Raw genomic sequence first — 16,091 nt, 5'->3', positions numbered from 1 at the left:
ACAGAGCTACCTGTCAGTCTATCTGTTTACCTATCTGTCTGTCCACACGTCTGTGCAAATTTTATCTTTAATGAAACTTAATAAGAAGGTAAGGCATCACGGAAGAAGATTATTATTGTTAGATGTTTGCTAAGGGAGAAAATTCAACTTATTTCCCTCATATTAACTGCTCAACTGATTTTGATGAAACTTTATAGGAGTACATCATATCTAAATGTGCATGAAGAAGGAAGACAAAAAATTGTCCGAAGACTACAAAGGAAGATATTCTTACTTCAGGGTTTTACATGTTTAAAAACCTTATTAATGAAAGTCTTAGTGACTGGCTAAATGGATTTTGAGGAAATTTCATAGAAATATTAGTCTTTATATGTTGATATGCATAAAATTATAGGTTGCATAATGGGTAAAAGATTAATATCATGAAATGTTAACTCCAGTTATTTACTTTCAACATTATAACAAACAAGCCGTGTTGAATTAGTTATGATGTCGAAATTAAATAGAGCAAGTTGATATTTTGTGAATTTCAACTTTCATGAGTTATTAAACCTATTTCTCTAGGATTCCTGTAGAATATTTTAGCCGGTTTACATACTGCATTGAAAGTTGAAATTCACAAAATATCAACTTGCTCTATTTAATTTCGACATCATAACTAACTCAACACGGCTTGTTTGTTATAATGTCGAAATTAAATAGAGCAAGTTGATATTTTGTGAATTTCAACTTTCATGAGTTATTAAACCTATTTCTCTAGGATTCCTGTAGAATATTTTAGCCGGTTGACATACTGCATTTTTCATAGTGGAAATTCTATCCTTTTATGACATCACCAATGGTACTGGTTTAACAACATCGCTTTTGCCCAATCATGTTTTATTGAAAATGATACGCAATCACGACAGAGAATTTTTCATATCATTAGTTACCCATACAACAGTATCTTGATATAAATGAAAATGCATCCTGTTTTGAATTGTTCTAGGTGCATCTATGTCATTGAAGTCATTGTTCTCCAAACCATTCAGGGAACAACTCAACTCATTCAAGTAAGTACTTCATTTTATAGTCATATGGTTGATATGTACTGTCAGTTGTTCCTTTCCACAGGTATCTGTTATTTTCTGATATTCACATATTGCTTACTTCTTGAATTAAATAAAAAGGTACTATCCTTCAAACCATTTATTTTTTCCCCCATTTTAGCTGTACTTTCCATTTAAAACACTGAATTTTTTGGTGTTTTAGTATTGACACTCGGTAACTTTTGTTCATAAAAGGTAAACTATTAGATTGAAGGGTGTCAGTGTTGTAAAATAACATATACTGGGGTACCCCCATTCAATTGGTCAAAATGATATTCTTCCTATCGAGTTGCCGATCTGACCAGACGACACTAATGGTATTTATATAAATAAAATTCTGACATTCTACTGTCCACTTCTGTCTACTATGCCATGTGCATGTTTTTATTTAATTATTACACCAGTGAATGTAAATCAGATGTCAATTATCCCCCATTATTGTTGTCGTACCCTACTTCTGGTGCAGAGATTAAGGAAGTATGGGGAGCCATATGGGATACAATACAATTCCACTAAATAAATAGAAATATTCTAGTATTTGATTTATTGATGAAAATATAATATTGGACAAAAGTGACTATATAGGATCTATTTTTTCGTCTAAAAGAGAAATATTTATATGTGGGAATTTAAACGATTTCTTTTTGTTAAGGCAAATTATTTCAAAATGATGTTTATCCTCTATCAATTTCTATTAAGATAATTATTTGATTGAAATTTTCATTTAGAATTTTTTAGATCACTTAAAATTTATGTACTGTAGGGTGATCTCCATCATCAGATTATTGAAACTTACTAATTTTTTTTTTTTTGATAAATATTCAAATATTCTTATGTAAGTATTTTATATACCAAATTTGTGCAACTTATTTTTTATTTGAATCAGTTTTAACTTAGAAAATTAAATCATTTATACATTTGAACAACTTAAATAAAATCAACAACAAAAAATATCCATTCTGTACTGCATTAAAGGCAGATTTCAAAGCATCAGGGCGATACTGTTTTTTCTTCATTTTTTAGATATCTGTAATTAAAATATATCCCAAATTTGGTTAAAGCTGCATTAGCTGCCAAATTTGTTCATTTTTGATTCAGCTGAATTTTGCTGATTCAATGAAATAAGTTTGTAGTAATGCAATTGAACCAATACATGTTGATAATACCTACAGAATATTGTGAAAACAACGGTTTTTTTTTAAATCAGAGAAGATCGATAGCTCTGATCTAATTATTTTTCGCCATTACTTCCAAAGATCGCAGACAGGACATTCACCTGTGTTAAAAATACTTTAATCTTTGTAAAAAAATAACAATAAGGGATAAACAGGTATGCACATGTCTTGTTTTCATTTAATTTCATCTACTTCTTGATTAGTTTTCAAATAAATAATGACCATATTTGATCCACATTTTGTCACAATATGTAAATTTCAAAAGGATACTTGCATTATATTCTTTCACTGCTTGAGTCCGTCAGTCTTCCTTACCGTTGAATAACCACTTTCGCTTTGCAATCAGATTTGTTATTAAAGAGGTGATCCTTACAGCACAAGCGCGGATTAAGGTCACAAGAAGTCACATGCATATGGATTTATCTAGGTCAATTTTTTGTCTTGCAAGACAATAAATATATAGACACCTATTTTATGTATTTAATGCATTTTATTTGTGGATATCAAAAGAAGTTACACAGGAAAAGTACAATTTAGTAGAAATAATTCACAGCTAATGCAGCTTTAATTTTGTTCATTATGAACTTTTTCTACTGTTAAATACTGCATATCTATTAATTTCTATTGAATTTCAACATAGATTGATTGGTTTTATGTGTATTTTCTACATTTCTGAAAGGGATTAAATAATATGGCATACAGAGGTTTTGGAAAAGTTGGAAATATTCTATGTTGAGCTTAAAACTTGAAAATTACTTGGAATACTGGCAATCTGATATTTGTTGCTGTTTTCATGAAACAGGCCGGTTTCAGTGTCGGCAACCTCTGACTTCTGACACAAGCATGTGCAATCAGTTCTGTTAAAAAATGGATATTAATAAGACAATGGAACTAGTTATACATCGGAAAGAGGGTAGCATATATTGTATGAATCAAGTGACTTTTCTATAAAGTAATTTACTGACTTATTATAGATTTGACTCTTTTGAGCACCTACAAACAGAAACATTTGTGACATTCACTTTGTTCTACATTGTAGAAAACTTAAAAGTTCATATTTGCTGTTTAAAATATGTTGTTCTTGGGAGATGCTGCTGGATTATTTTAAAAAATAAATTCAATTCAAAATTGACTTACTATTTCAACATTTTTACATGCAAATGGAAAGTTTCAGCATATTTCTGTCAGATTTCTACCATTTCATATCAAATTCTTCACTTTTTTTTTTCAGACACAAGCTGGATTGGTCTCAATCATCACTGAGTGATCAGTTGACAATACTCAATGCTTATAAGGTATATATTAATTGATGTATTCTTTCCATTAAAAAATGTTCTTGAGAATTGTTAAAAAAGATGAAAGTTGGAAACTTTGTTAAGCATGATTTCTTTTAGAGAGAACATTAAGGTCACTTCAGTCTGTTTGTAACTAAGCTACAGGAGAATTAGTTCCATTACACTAGTATCCCACAGGAGAGTTCAATAGTTACACTACTATCTCTCATTAGAGATACAGTTAGTTAAGTGGTCACACTACTTCCTACAAGTCAATGTAGTCACACAAATTTATATAGCTACTGATCTTTACATGATGTAAAATAGTAATCAAGGGAACCAAGATTATAGCAAAAATCAAAAGAATGTAATTCAAGGACAAAGACCAGACATAGAAAACAGGCACACACAACAAAGAACATAAAGTAACCAAGTTTTTTAATTTGTTGGTTTATGGATCCAGCAGCCCAATTTTTCCAGGTAGGAAAAAAAATAATATATAAAATTGGAATTTCAGTTTTTCAATTATTATTTTAATTGAAACCGACTTAAAAAAATGGCAAGGGCAAAATTGCAACATCTAGTTTTTTAAATAAAGTTACAGATAATGCCTACTTATAGTCTGTTCATTCAACAACTTGACAAAGCAAAGTCATTTGAGAAGGTCAAACGAAATAGGCTCAAATTCCACCACTTCATTAATATCATATTTTAGGGTTTTGGTAGTATGGGAAATAAGTTAACAATGACTAGAGATGATAAAATCAAAATACCTCTAATTGAAAAGAATGTTAACAGTTCCTGTTAATAATTTAAGAGTTTAAAAACTTTGTGGGTTTGTTTTTATTCTCAACAGGGAGTAGATAAAGGAGAGATAATTGGCGGGAAAATCAATGCTATGAAGTTATATGTGGAAATACGCAAGAGAGCTTATAAAACAATTGAGAAAGTTCAGTTATAACATATTACGTTGTCTTTTTTTTGAAAACCATTTCACCCTCCATATGGAAAATTTTATGAACAATTTTTATATCACAAGATAATTTTAAAGTGAAATCATAGTGAAAAAAGGCAAGCTTTATTGTCTTCCAATTAATGACAAACTACTTGTTTTTAATTTTTTTTTATGGATTTAAAAACCATTATACAATTTTTTAAAATTTTTTTTTGATATTTTTTTTTTTTTTTAGTTTTTAAAAAAGGAATGTAGTCTCAGTGTAATTGTGGTATGAAAAATAGAAGACAAATGTAACAAAAAGTTTTTTTGTTTTTTTTTTTTATTTTAATTAAATCTGTTTGCATACTCAATTTTCTGTCCCAGAATTCTTCCTGTATTTTGTAGGTTTTTATTGACTTATCACAAAGCCCTTTTACACCAAAACAATGATCAGTGATATATTAAACAGTACATGTTTTTGACCTACCCTGTTTTAAAACTCTAATTTCCACTTTGACCTTCACATTTTAGTCACATTTTACCACCTTTATTTTAACCTAACTATATCATAATGTAAGGAGGACTTAGATACACAAAATTAGAAGAGGAAATTAACATTGTTTAAGCACTGCACATGGAATTTATTGGACACTTAAAAATTTGGAATGGGAATTTATTTTTATAAATAAAGTGTAGATACATACAGTATATTAGAATCCCTCTTCTAAACTATGTCAGGTTAGATAATGGAATCTTTGAAAATAAAAAAAAATGCTTTTATTTAAAATATAAATAGTAAATATGTATTTCTGGTTCCCATTTATTTTTTTTCTTCCGACCGACCGACCAACCTGATTTCATCACATCAAAAATCTGTAAACCAACAAATTAAAAAACTGGCCTTATACATACAAAGCAACAAAAGGAAATGAGCAACTCTGACTCCACTAACAACTGGGAGCATGGACCAGGTGCACTGGTAAGGTAAGCATCCTCTACTTTTCTAGAAACACTTGCTGAGTTGCTGATAAAAAGTCAAGTCCCGGTTAGACAAAAGAGCTGAAGAAAACTATGACATGTTGAATAAATCAGTTTTCATAGTGCAGATGGATAAACTGTAACAATCAACAAGTTCATGATGATGACCACAAGACTTCTGTAGTGATGACTTCAATCTTGTAGCAACATAACCCTGTTCCAGAAGCCTAATTTTAAGAAGTCTAGCAGGATACAAAATTTCTGCATAGTTATGGCAAGCTATCACATAAGTTTTGAGTTGTGATATGAAAATAGCATGAGCAGGTGCTGAAGGGATGTTGCCAGGATGAAAGGAAAGTTGACAATACAAAATGAAAAGTCATTGCATTTGTCGTATAGTTTTGTCAGTAGTTTTCCTTTACCATCATTTTCTTAAGTGTAGGTCAATATATATGGATCAGATCAGCTATAAAGTCAGCCTCATAAGAGTGAAGGAAAAGGTCAACAAGTAGAGAGCACAATTTGTTCCCATTGGAATGCTGATCATTTGTTGAAAAACACATCTACCAGACTTAACAAATATGTTGCAAATATAAAATTCCAACATTTTGAGAACATCTTCTGCCGTATATGGAAGATGATTTGGAATTATTTTTTCATAAAGTATGTGGAATCTCTACCAAGAACTACATATTTGTTCAAGGTGTACCATTTATTTTTTTTTGAGTAATAAGATGTATAAAGTTTTTGAGTCAGGATATTAACTTTTGTTGTGCTGTGCCCAAACCTGTACGGGAGTGGTTCCGCTTTATTGTTTATTGCAGTGTTAATCTAAGTTTAGCAGTGTGACTGTGCTTTAAAATGAGGCTATCTGATATAGAGTTTGTTTAAAATTAATGACTTGATAGCTGATTGAAGAGGTCATGAGTTTCCACTGCCCTAAAGAGCGAGATTTTTTGGGGAGTAGGGTTCATTTCTCATCCCTCACTAGAGCAGAATTAATCTATAGTGCTCTATTTCGCCTGGAATCTAAACAAGAATGTTGTCTGTAACCACTAATTCTTTGTTGACCACTTGTATTGACTACTTCTGGCTTTAGGCCAAACAGAAAAAAAAATCCTCATTTTTTCACATGAGTGACCCTCAGGAGACTCCTGACCCCAACTAGTGACTGTAATGAACCTTATTTGGCTTCAATGGCCTTCGTGGGAGACAGGCTGTGGGATGAATGTGCTTTGGTTCCTGTTGAACCCCACGTAGCAAAAATGGCCAGAAATGGACAAAAATGACCATTTTCGAGTGACAGACCCATTTTACCATGTTGGTGCCCAAGCTTTACAATTTCGTACACCTGATCTAAGGGCTTCAGAGCAATTGACATGCAATTGAATAGAAATAATTATACTGGCACTTTATTGAAAATATACCAGGGGAAAAACACTCAACTTGATCTCTGCTGACACCAACGGTTTATATACAGATGATGAACATGCATGGCCAGATACAAGAGATTAGATCTTTTTCATTCAAATTGTGGCTGTTGGTTGAGTTAAATTGGTGGCAGTTTATAAGGAGTCAATTTTCAGTACAGGTTGTTAATGCAATTGAAATGTGGTCACATAGAACGAGGGGCAATTGGTCAGGGGGGCCATTTCAAAGAGGCAGTACTGTATATATCTTTTTATGCTTTAGAGCTGCAAAAAAGCTTTATAATTGTTTAGAAATAAGCTTCCTTCTGCATGTAATCATTGAATTTCAGGAATGGGAATACCTTACTGAATCAGGAGGCTTCAGAAAAGGGCAGAGTGAAGCCAAATGGGGGAAAATGCATTTTCTACAGATACGAAGACTCAGAGAGGTATACTAAAATTTATTATAATATGTGGACAGTAGAATATTACACCCCTGCAAACAAAGTTCGGTGGCTATGTATGAATCAGTCCAGCTGTCAGTCTGTCCACATTGTTGTAAGCGCAACTCCTCCTTAACCACTCAAGGGGTTTTGATGAAATTTTACAGAAAGGTTAACCATCATTTTATGATGTGCATGAAGGGATATACTTACTGTTGGAGTACTGGAAAGAAAGATTATCAAAGTTTATGGTTTTACATGTACAAACTTGATGAAATTTTATGGGAATGTTGGACATCATATGCAGATGTGCATGAAGGAATAGAGTTATTGTCAAAACACTTAAAACAGATATTCCAATTTAAGGGTTTTACATGCTTAAACCTTGTAAATATAACTGCTCCTATACTGCTCAAGAGATTTTGATGGAACTTGATACGAAGGTTGGGTATCGTATGTAGATGTGTATAAAGGAATATAGTAACTGTCAGGAGATTCCAAAGGGAGATAATTAAGGGTTTACATGTTAATACCTCGCAAGCCAACTCCTAATCCCCCAAGGGATTTTTAATTTTTATAGGAAGGTTGTGCATCTTATAAAGATGTACAAGAAGGAATAAAGTTACTGTTGAAAGATTTTAAAGGGAGAAAATTGAACTTACAGGTTATACATTCAACTGCCTTTGAAGCAGGGGATATTCTCTATTTATACATTCAACTGCCTTTGAAGCAGGGAATATTCTCTATTTATACATTCAACTGCCTTTGAAGCAGAGGATATTCTCTATTTATAGTTTCATTTTAATTTGATTATTTTTAAAAAGAAGTTGCTGTATTGATGTGACCAGTATGTCAGATAAGAGATCAAGAATTTATGCCATTTGCATACAAAGAATACCAGCTTTATATTGTTTTTTAGTTACAAAATGGATGACAATAAAGAAGTTAGATGTAATGTTAAGGTGTATTTCTATTGTCAAAACCAGTTTATCAGTGTAATTGTTTATAAATCTGATGAATAGTAATTGATAGTCAGTATTTTTTGATTGATTGATAGACTAGAGAGCTTGTAAAGGAACTTGAACAGCGCTTGGCTCAGTTCAACATACAGCCTCATCAAACAACACCTAATTACAAGAAGAACACAGATGCTGGCAATGAGAGACTGCTTCTTAAGGTAAATCAACATGCTTTTGAGAATCTTTATAAAAGCTTACACAAATTTCATATCAGGTAAAGAAGGTTGGGATATTTGGGCCAAATTGTGGCAAAAAAAAGCACTTTATATAACTAAACTATAGAACTTGAATAACTCTTACCAAGGTTAACATGACTTATGTTGTCTGGAGGCAAATTATCACCAGCTGTGGATAGCGACTTAATGTTGCTTTTCAAAAGACCCCAAATATGTTTGCATTGATATCAGATTCCCTTGGAATCTCAGGTCTTTTTTTTTTAGTAATGAAATGTGTTTAGATTACAAATCCTGCCAGACTAATTTAAAATCATGGTTGAATATTTTAGTTTTCAACAAAGGTGTTGTTGAACCTGAGGACTATGCAAAATTGACAAAATAATTTTGATCAATATTTTAGGGATATGGTAGTACAATTAAAGTACTTATGCCCCACCCCTCAATTTTCCTGCTTTTATATGCTGAATATTTGATTCTTTTGCTATTGAGATTTCATTAAAGTAAAAGACTACCTTTTTATTAAGTTAGGCTCTTATGAAAAATCATACCCATGTAAACAGAAATATATAACTTTTAATGCAAAACACGGTTTTGTAAAATGCATATGGCTGTGCAAAATTCAAAATCTTTTAAATACATGTGGATAGCCATCTTGCAGAACTCTTCTATCTAAAGGAATTTCATAAGCAGACTGATTTTTACCAGTGGCTTCCGATTAGGTTGCGATGTCACTAAGTTGGTTTGATACTGATTCAAGTACAGCATATAATATGTAACAAAGGATATTTTGTAAATTTTTCTATAATCCTGTTTTTCTAATCACCAAAGCATGCTGTCTTATCAAGCTTATGATTGCACAAATTATAAAAGAAATATTCGAAAAGTTTTTTGACCGGAAACACAAGCATTCTTCAGAAGTAGCCATCAGATTTTCTTCAGCCATACTAGTCTTCTAGAATAAATTCCTGTAGTTCGTCAATTTTGTTTGACGTTTGTTTCAAGTTGTGCCTCAGTCTCTTCTGTAAATTTTGGGTTGAAATTATAGGGGAAAAGTTCAAAATTTGCACTTCCTTCGTTCTTTGCAATCAATTACCTATTTACTTTCACTTTACAAAACAACTTTGTAACATCACAGCTCAACCGATCATGGTGGCGTTCATAGGCGCAAGGAAATTCAAATTCCCTAATTATAAATCGTGATTAGTTAGTTAAGAAAAGGAAATTATTTTGTTTCAATTAAATTTTTATGAACATTAAACAGATCATTTTGGATATTTATGTCTTGCACAATAACATTTTCTTCTCCTTTAATAACCTTTAAAAAGATATTATATCATGCACTATGTCTTCTGCTGACGGTAATGTTAGTACTGTAAATCATATCCCATATGAAATGTTGGAGAACTCAATTTTTACAATATGGCAACCTTAGGAATTTGATAAGAATATAGTCATAAAATGTTTTACATGTTAAAACTTTGTAAGTGAAGCTCCTCCCTACCGGCTCAAGGGATTTTGAGGTAATTTTACAGGAAGGTTGGGCATATCTAGATTTGCAATGTAGGAATTAAGTTACTGTCGAAGCACTCTCAAAGGGGATATTCCAACTTAAGGGTTTTACTTGTTAAAACATCGTAAGCCCAATTCCTCCTTATATGCTCAAGGGATTTTAATGAATTTTTTAGGAAGTTCTTTGGCAACTTTCAATCTGCACTTAAAGTTATGCTGTGTCAAACATAGAACAAAAATCAAAATTTAGAGCTTTTTAAGCTCAAAGGCTAGTACTTTCCTTAAACTGTTTAAGGTTCACCACTACACTTGTATCAAACTGTTAAAGGCTCACCACTACACTTGTATCGAACTGTTTAAGGTTCACCACTACACTTGTATCGAACTGTTAAAGGTTCACCACAACACTTGTATCGAACTGTTAAAGGTTCACCACTACACTTGTATCAAACTGTTAAAGGTTCACCACTACACTTGTATCGAACTGTTTTAAGTTCACCTCTACACTTGTATCGAACTGTAAAAGGGTTCACCATTACACTTGTACCAAACTGTTAAAGGTTCACCACAACACTTGTATCAAACTGTTAAAGGTTCACCATGAAACTTGTATCAAACTTAAAGGCTCACCACTACACTTGTATCAAACTGTTAAAGGTTCACCACAACACTTGTATCAAACTGTTTTAAGTTCACCTCTACACTTGTATCGAACTGTAAAAGGTTCACCACTACACTTGTATCTAACTGTAAAAGGTTCACCATTACACTTGTACCAAACTGTTAAAGGTTCACCACAACACTTGTATCAAACTGTTAAAGGTTCACCATGAAACTTGTATCAAACTTAAAGGCTCACCACTACACTTGTATCGAACTGTTAAAGGTTCACCACTACACTTGTATCAAACTATTTAAGGTTCACCACTACACTTGTATCAAACTGTTAAAGGTTCACCACTACACTTGTATCAAACTGATAAAGGTTCACCACAACACTTGTATCGAACTGTTTTAAGTTCACCTCTACACTTGGATCGAACTGTAAAAGGTTCACCATTACACTTGTACCAAACTGTTAAAGGTTCACCACAACACTTGTATCAAACTGTTTTAAGTTCTATGAGTTCGTTTACCTTCTGTTTCTTACCATGCATTTAGATTTGATTATGGACCCAGTTTTCAAATGGTCCATTATGATTCATAATTTGTCCAAAATTAAATATTGTATTTTAAAAGAAAAAAAAAATCTGTTTCAGTTGATAATGTATAGTGTGTATTCCATCTATAACACAGTATAAAACTTTTTTCATGTTTCAGTTGATAATGTGTGGTGCTTTTTACCCCAACTACTTCCTGAAAAGTGAGATTGAAGAAGAACAGGCTCTGAGAATGATGTCAGGTCACGACCCTTTGCAGACTGTAATGGTAAACAATCTAGAATTTGATTTTTGCTGATAAAATCTTATCAACTCTAAAGAAACCATTTGAAATTCAAATTGAGAAATTACAGAAAATTTTTGAAAAATGTTTTTAAAGCTTCAACTTGATTAATTATTATGGCACCATCACATACAGACACCCTATAGTTGTTGTGTCCATATGTACATCCGTCCATAACAAATTGTGTTGAGGCTGTAACTATGTTGGTTTTTTTTTGGTGTAGGCTTTTGATGTTTTGCATGAGGGTAGATCAGCTCAAGACTGTGTGGCATACCATGGTCTTTTACCTTGAATTTTGACTTCAATATCAAGTTAATAATTTTTGCATAACAATTTGTGTCTGTAATAAATTTTTGTGATAAATTAAATGTGTTGTGCATGGCTGTTGTACAGGATTTTACTGCTTCAGGGCCAACAGAGATGGATTTCATCTCATTGATAATTAGGAGTGTGTATTGTCTTAAGCTTATTGCGTCATCCTGTTTAATTTACTTTTATTTATGGTTACATTTAGGAAGAGCTTTAAGGTGATATCCAGCTACTATACCTATATCACCTCACACCCTATACTCCTATAGAAGGTTGCCTAAGCATAGGCTAAATTGGAATACTAATTTTGTTGTTATATTTATGTTTTGTAGGTCAAAGGTCTTCCAGCAAACCAAGGTCCTCTGTATAAACAAGCTTTAGAGGACCATTTCAGATCCATTGCACCTCATCCTACAGCTTTCTTTGAGGAAACAAGGTTGGCCTTAAAGACACTTTTTAAAGTAACTTTTTATCAATAAGTTGGTATAGGAAATTTTAGACTAAATAATTTTTTTTAGTTATGATAAGTAAAGTCATTTAATGTAATTTTTTATGCCCCCTCAGTGTTTAGTTTGGAGCATATTGTTTACCCCTCTGTCCCTCTGTCACGTTCAGGGTATTTAGTATTCCACTTAACTCTTCCTACAGTATTAAAGGTACAAAGTTAATACAGAATGATTATACATGGATTGAAAATGTGCATATTTTCAGGGTTTTGATTTCTATCAATATTTGACTTTTTATGGATAGTTTTTAACCATTTTGTCACCATTTTGAGGGAATAGGGTACATGTCTATTCCTGATAACTCCTCCTACAGTATTTAGGGTATGAAGTTGATACTTTACAGAATGATTATATATGGATTGAAGATGTGCATATTATCAGGGTTTTGATTTCTATCAGTATTTGACAATTTTATGGATAGTTGGACTTAGTCATTATGTCACCATTTTGAGAGAATAGGGTACACGTCTATTTGGGTATCTCCTACTGTTTTACTAGTAGTAAATAATTTTGAATAATCATGAATTATAAACAATTAGCAGAAGATCCTACACACAAGAGTGGATCAACATTAGATTTAGTGTTTGTTCTTGTAGACCAATGCTATCAAATCAGGACATTTTCAACTTTTTTTATCTGATCATAAAATTGTCACCATTCTGAAGAATTAAAGCTTGTATGTGAAAATTGACTTTTATATATGTCAGAAAATACATGGGGGAGCATCAACTTTGTCTCACAAACAAAACCATCTTCTCATAAATGAATTTTGACAGCCAAAAATTATGAGGTAGCTATGTTAAAATGGAGTGCGGGGGCATCCCTTTGTCTAGTTTTCAAATATCTTGTAGTCTAGAACTACTGAACAGAATTCAATGAAACTTTGTAAGATTCTTTCTTAGGGTATTCTGCACAAAGGTTATGCTTCAATTTTTGATCCATTAAAAAAATGGTCTGCTGTTACTGGAAAAAAAAAGAATGCAAGATATTAAACAGCAGTTTTCCAAAAATATCTTCTAAACCATCAGGATTAACCAAATACAGGGTAAAAATGTTCATCATGATGAGATCTATCCATAGCAAATTTTCTTGAGTATATGTGACCTGAATTTGGAGCTATTGCCCTTTTTGACATTTTGTGCTGATTAATGTTATTAAACCCATATAAATAAAGTTTGGGGGGTATGTAGGAATTACCCTATCCGTCCATTCATCCATCTGCGCCCCACCCCCCACCCCCCCCACCCCCACCCCAGAGGGATTTTTATGAAATTTTAGAGAAAAAGATTAAGTATCATGTGAAGATGTTCACAAAAGAACATAAATACTGTTGGTGGACTCCAAATAAAATCCAAATTAAAGGTTGTACATGTTCAAACCTCATGAACACAACTTGTCCTAAACCACACTAGGAATTTTGATGATGTTAAAACAGGAAGGTTAGGTATCATATGTAGGAACATAATTACTCTCGCTGAACTCCAAAGGGAGGTAATCCAAATTCAAGGTTTTACATGTTAAAACCATATTCAAGGTATATTTAGAGTCCATTTGATGTAGGGGATATTCTCTTTGTGAGCTTGCTCACAGTATTTAGTTTTTTTTTTTTCTCCTTTGAAACTACTGGACAGAAACCAAAGAAACATGGTATGTTTGTTTCTTAGGGTATTCTGAACAAAGGCTATGCTTCAAGTTTTGATTAGTGGAAAACATGATCACTGTTACTGAAGTAAGAACTAAGGGGTCTAACAGCCAGCAATTCTAGTGCCTCTAGTTGTTTTACTGTGTGCTAGAATGTAATATACATTTTCTTTTTTTTAGGGCCTACATAAAGTTTCCAAAGAAAAACTTTAATTCAAAGGTTCACCCAGGTGTGCTGTTGTCAATTAAGCACAGGTAATATTTACACTATTGTTATTTTTGGTTTTGTATCCTACTGAATCTGATCATAGTGTCAGTTCATCCATCAACAGCTTTTGTTCTCTAACAACTACTTGTCAAAGCTACTTGATTGTTTGACTTAAAGATTTATTGTGGAATTTAGTTTCAGGCTCAAGCATTTTCAACCAACTGTTTATATTTTGACCTTATAATTTGAATTCCAAATTTTCATAGCAGTTTTTTCTGCCACTTCTTATCACAGCTACTTGATATTTTGACACAAACTAAGGTATGCTATATCTTGGGATTGGATTTAAGATTCAAGCAACATCAATTTCCTGTTATACAACCTTGTTTATATTTTACTAAATATTTTGAATACAAAATTTGGAACAGTTTTCTCTACAACTAATTAAGCCACTCAATAATTTGTCAGGAACTTTATGTACTGTAAACTGGGAATTTTTCGTGCTTTTACTTTTGTGCAGTTTGAAAATTACGTAACTCAAATTGTGATATAATGTTCTTCAAAGAAAATATTCATAACAGTTTAATTTACTTCTTATGGGTCTTACCCCATAAAATAGTGAAAAATAATGCTGCCACAAAAATTACAGAGTTTATAGAAGGTAAGCTGTATTTTGAGATTTAATTTCAGACAGATAAGGGTTTGATAGATATAGAGGGCCCATCTTCTTTGGATTGAAGGACGAAAATAGGATCAGTAATAAGTATCTTATTCAACTTGCAATAGATTGTGTATTTTCATGTTTTAATACAAATTTTAAAGATCTTTGACCTCTTTCAGAATCCTGTCAAGCAATTAATCACATCCAAATAAAGAGTTGTATCAAGTTTCATGTTTTGTCCATACTTATCCCATCTATGAAGATTGTGAGATCATATGATTCGTCTGTAGAAGGTATTGTACTCTACCTCTCAGATGATATGTTTTAGACACATCTGTTAATATGTAGAACCCCATCATTATTGTGATCTTGCCAACTAAGTTTCAAAGGAATATAGCTTCTACTCTTATTCCATCCTTCCATTTTGTGAACTTCAGATTCAACATCTTTTTATAGACTTTTACCAAAACGTGTAAAATATGTACTCTTATCAATTAATAATTTCAGAGCTGAAATATCAAGGCCACAGGGGGACTAACAAACTTCTGACTACTCTAGAATCAAATATATGATTTGATGATTAACTAACTAGGGATATACTTTGTCATTAAATTTGGGAAAATTTCAAGGTCAGTGTTCAATGACACAGAATCAAATGTTCATACATTTAGAGGTAACCATGAATTTTGTGTCCCACTTGTATTGTTTAATTTGTTAATGTTTCAGACTTCTGAACCATAAGATAGAAATAACTTTGTTTTCTCCTGATGAGGCCAATGAGAAGATGGAAGAAATACGAATGCAGCAGGAGAAAGCTACTGGCAAATTAAGGAGTAACAGGTAAGGCTTAGTTATGTATCACTAGATAAAAGTTATTGTGTATTCATGCAGATTTGTTTGTGCATATAGAATGAATAATGAATGTAAATAACTAATCTGCCATGAGATTTATCTCTCTAATTTTACACTAATTTTAATACGACTACAAACATTTTTTTGATCATGTAATGGTATCACCCTGTCTTGTTGGTGTCCGTTAACTTTAGTTCATTTGTGATAACTTAAGTAAAACTTATCCAATCTTTTTGAAATTTTAACACATTGTTCCTGGACATGGCTGAGGGCCCTATAGTTTTTGGAAGATTTTGCTCCACCCCTTTTGGAAATAAGGGCCTAAAAGGGGGAATATAGGTGTTATCATTAGAACTGCTTTTTTATTATTGTGCTCCTCCCATTTTAGACTTTGATCAAAATCAATTTTGGGATTTCACAAAACAAAACATGGACTTTGTCATTTGTTATTATGGGAACATTG

General features: G+C 32.3%; 1 protein-coding gene across 3 annotated transcripts in view; it reads left to right on the top strand.

The window, feature by feature from the left end:
• The window catches only part of LOC148623585 (ATP-dependent RNA helicase TDRD9-like), a 94,696-nt gene that overhangs the window by 35,883 nt on the left and 42,722 nt on the right, over positions 1 to 16,091 (top strand). For all 3 annotated transcript variants that reach the window (XM_088565506.1, XM_088565507.1, XM_088565508.1), the window contains exons 16-23: positions 989 to 1,052; positions 3,495 to 3,558; positions 7,212 to 7,310; positions 8,362 to 8,481; positions 11,329 to 11,436; positions 12,093 to 12,196; positions 14,088 to 14,162; positions 15,503 to 15,616. In XM_088565506.1, the coding sequence (XP_088421632.1) occupies positions 989 to 1,052; positions 3,495 to 3,558; positions 7,212 to 7,310; positions 8,362 to 8,481; positions 11,329 to 11,436; positions 12,093 to 12,196; positions 14,088 to 14,162; positions 15,503 to 15,616 (748 nt within the window). The remainder of the gene's footprint in view (positions 1 to 988; positions 1,053 to 3,494; positions 3,559 to 7,211; positions 7,311 to 8,361; positions 8,482 to 11,328; positions 11,437 to 12,092; positions 12,197 to 14,087; positions 14,163 to 15,502; positions 15,617 to 16,091) is intronic.

The sequence above is a fragment of the Perna viridis genome, chromosome 2 (assembly GCF_037379345.1).
Source record: "Perna viridis isolate PV_CMFRI_1.1 ecotype Kerala chromosome 2, ASM3737934v1, whole genome shotgun sequence".
NCBI lineage: Eukaryota > Metazoa > Mollusca > Bivalvia > Mytilida > Mytilidae > Perna > Perna viridis.
This window is presented reverse-complemented; position numbering and strand designations above follow the sequence as displayed.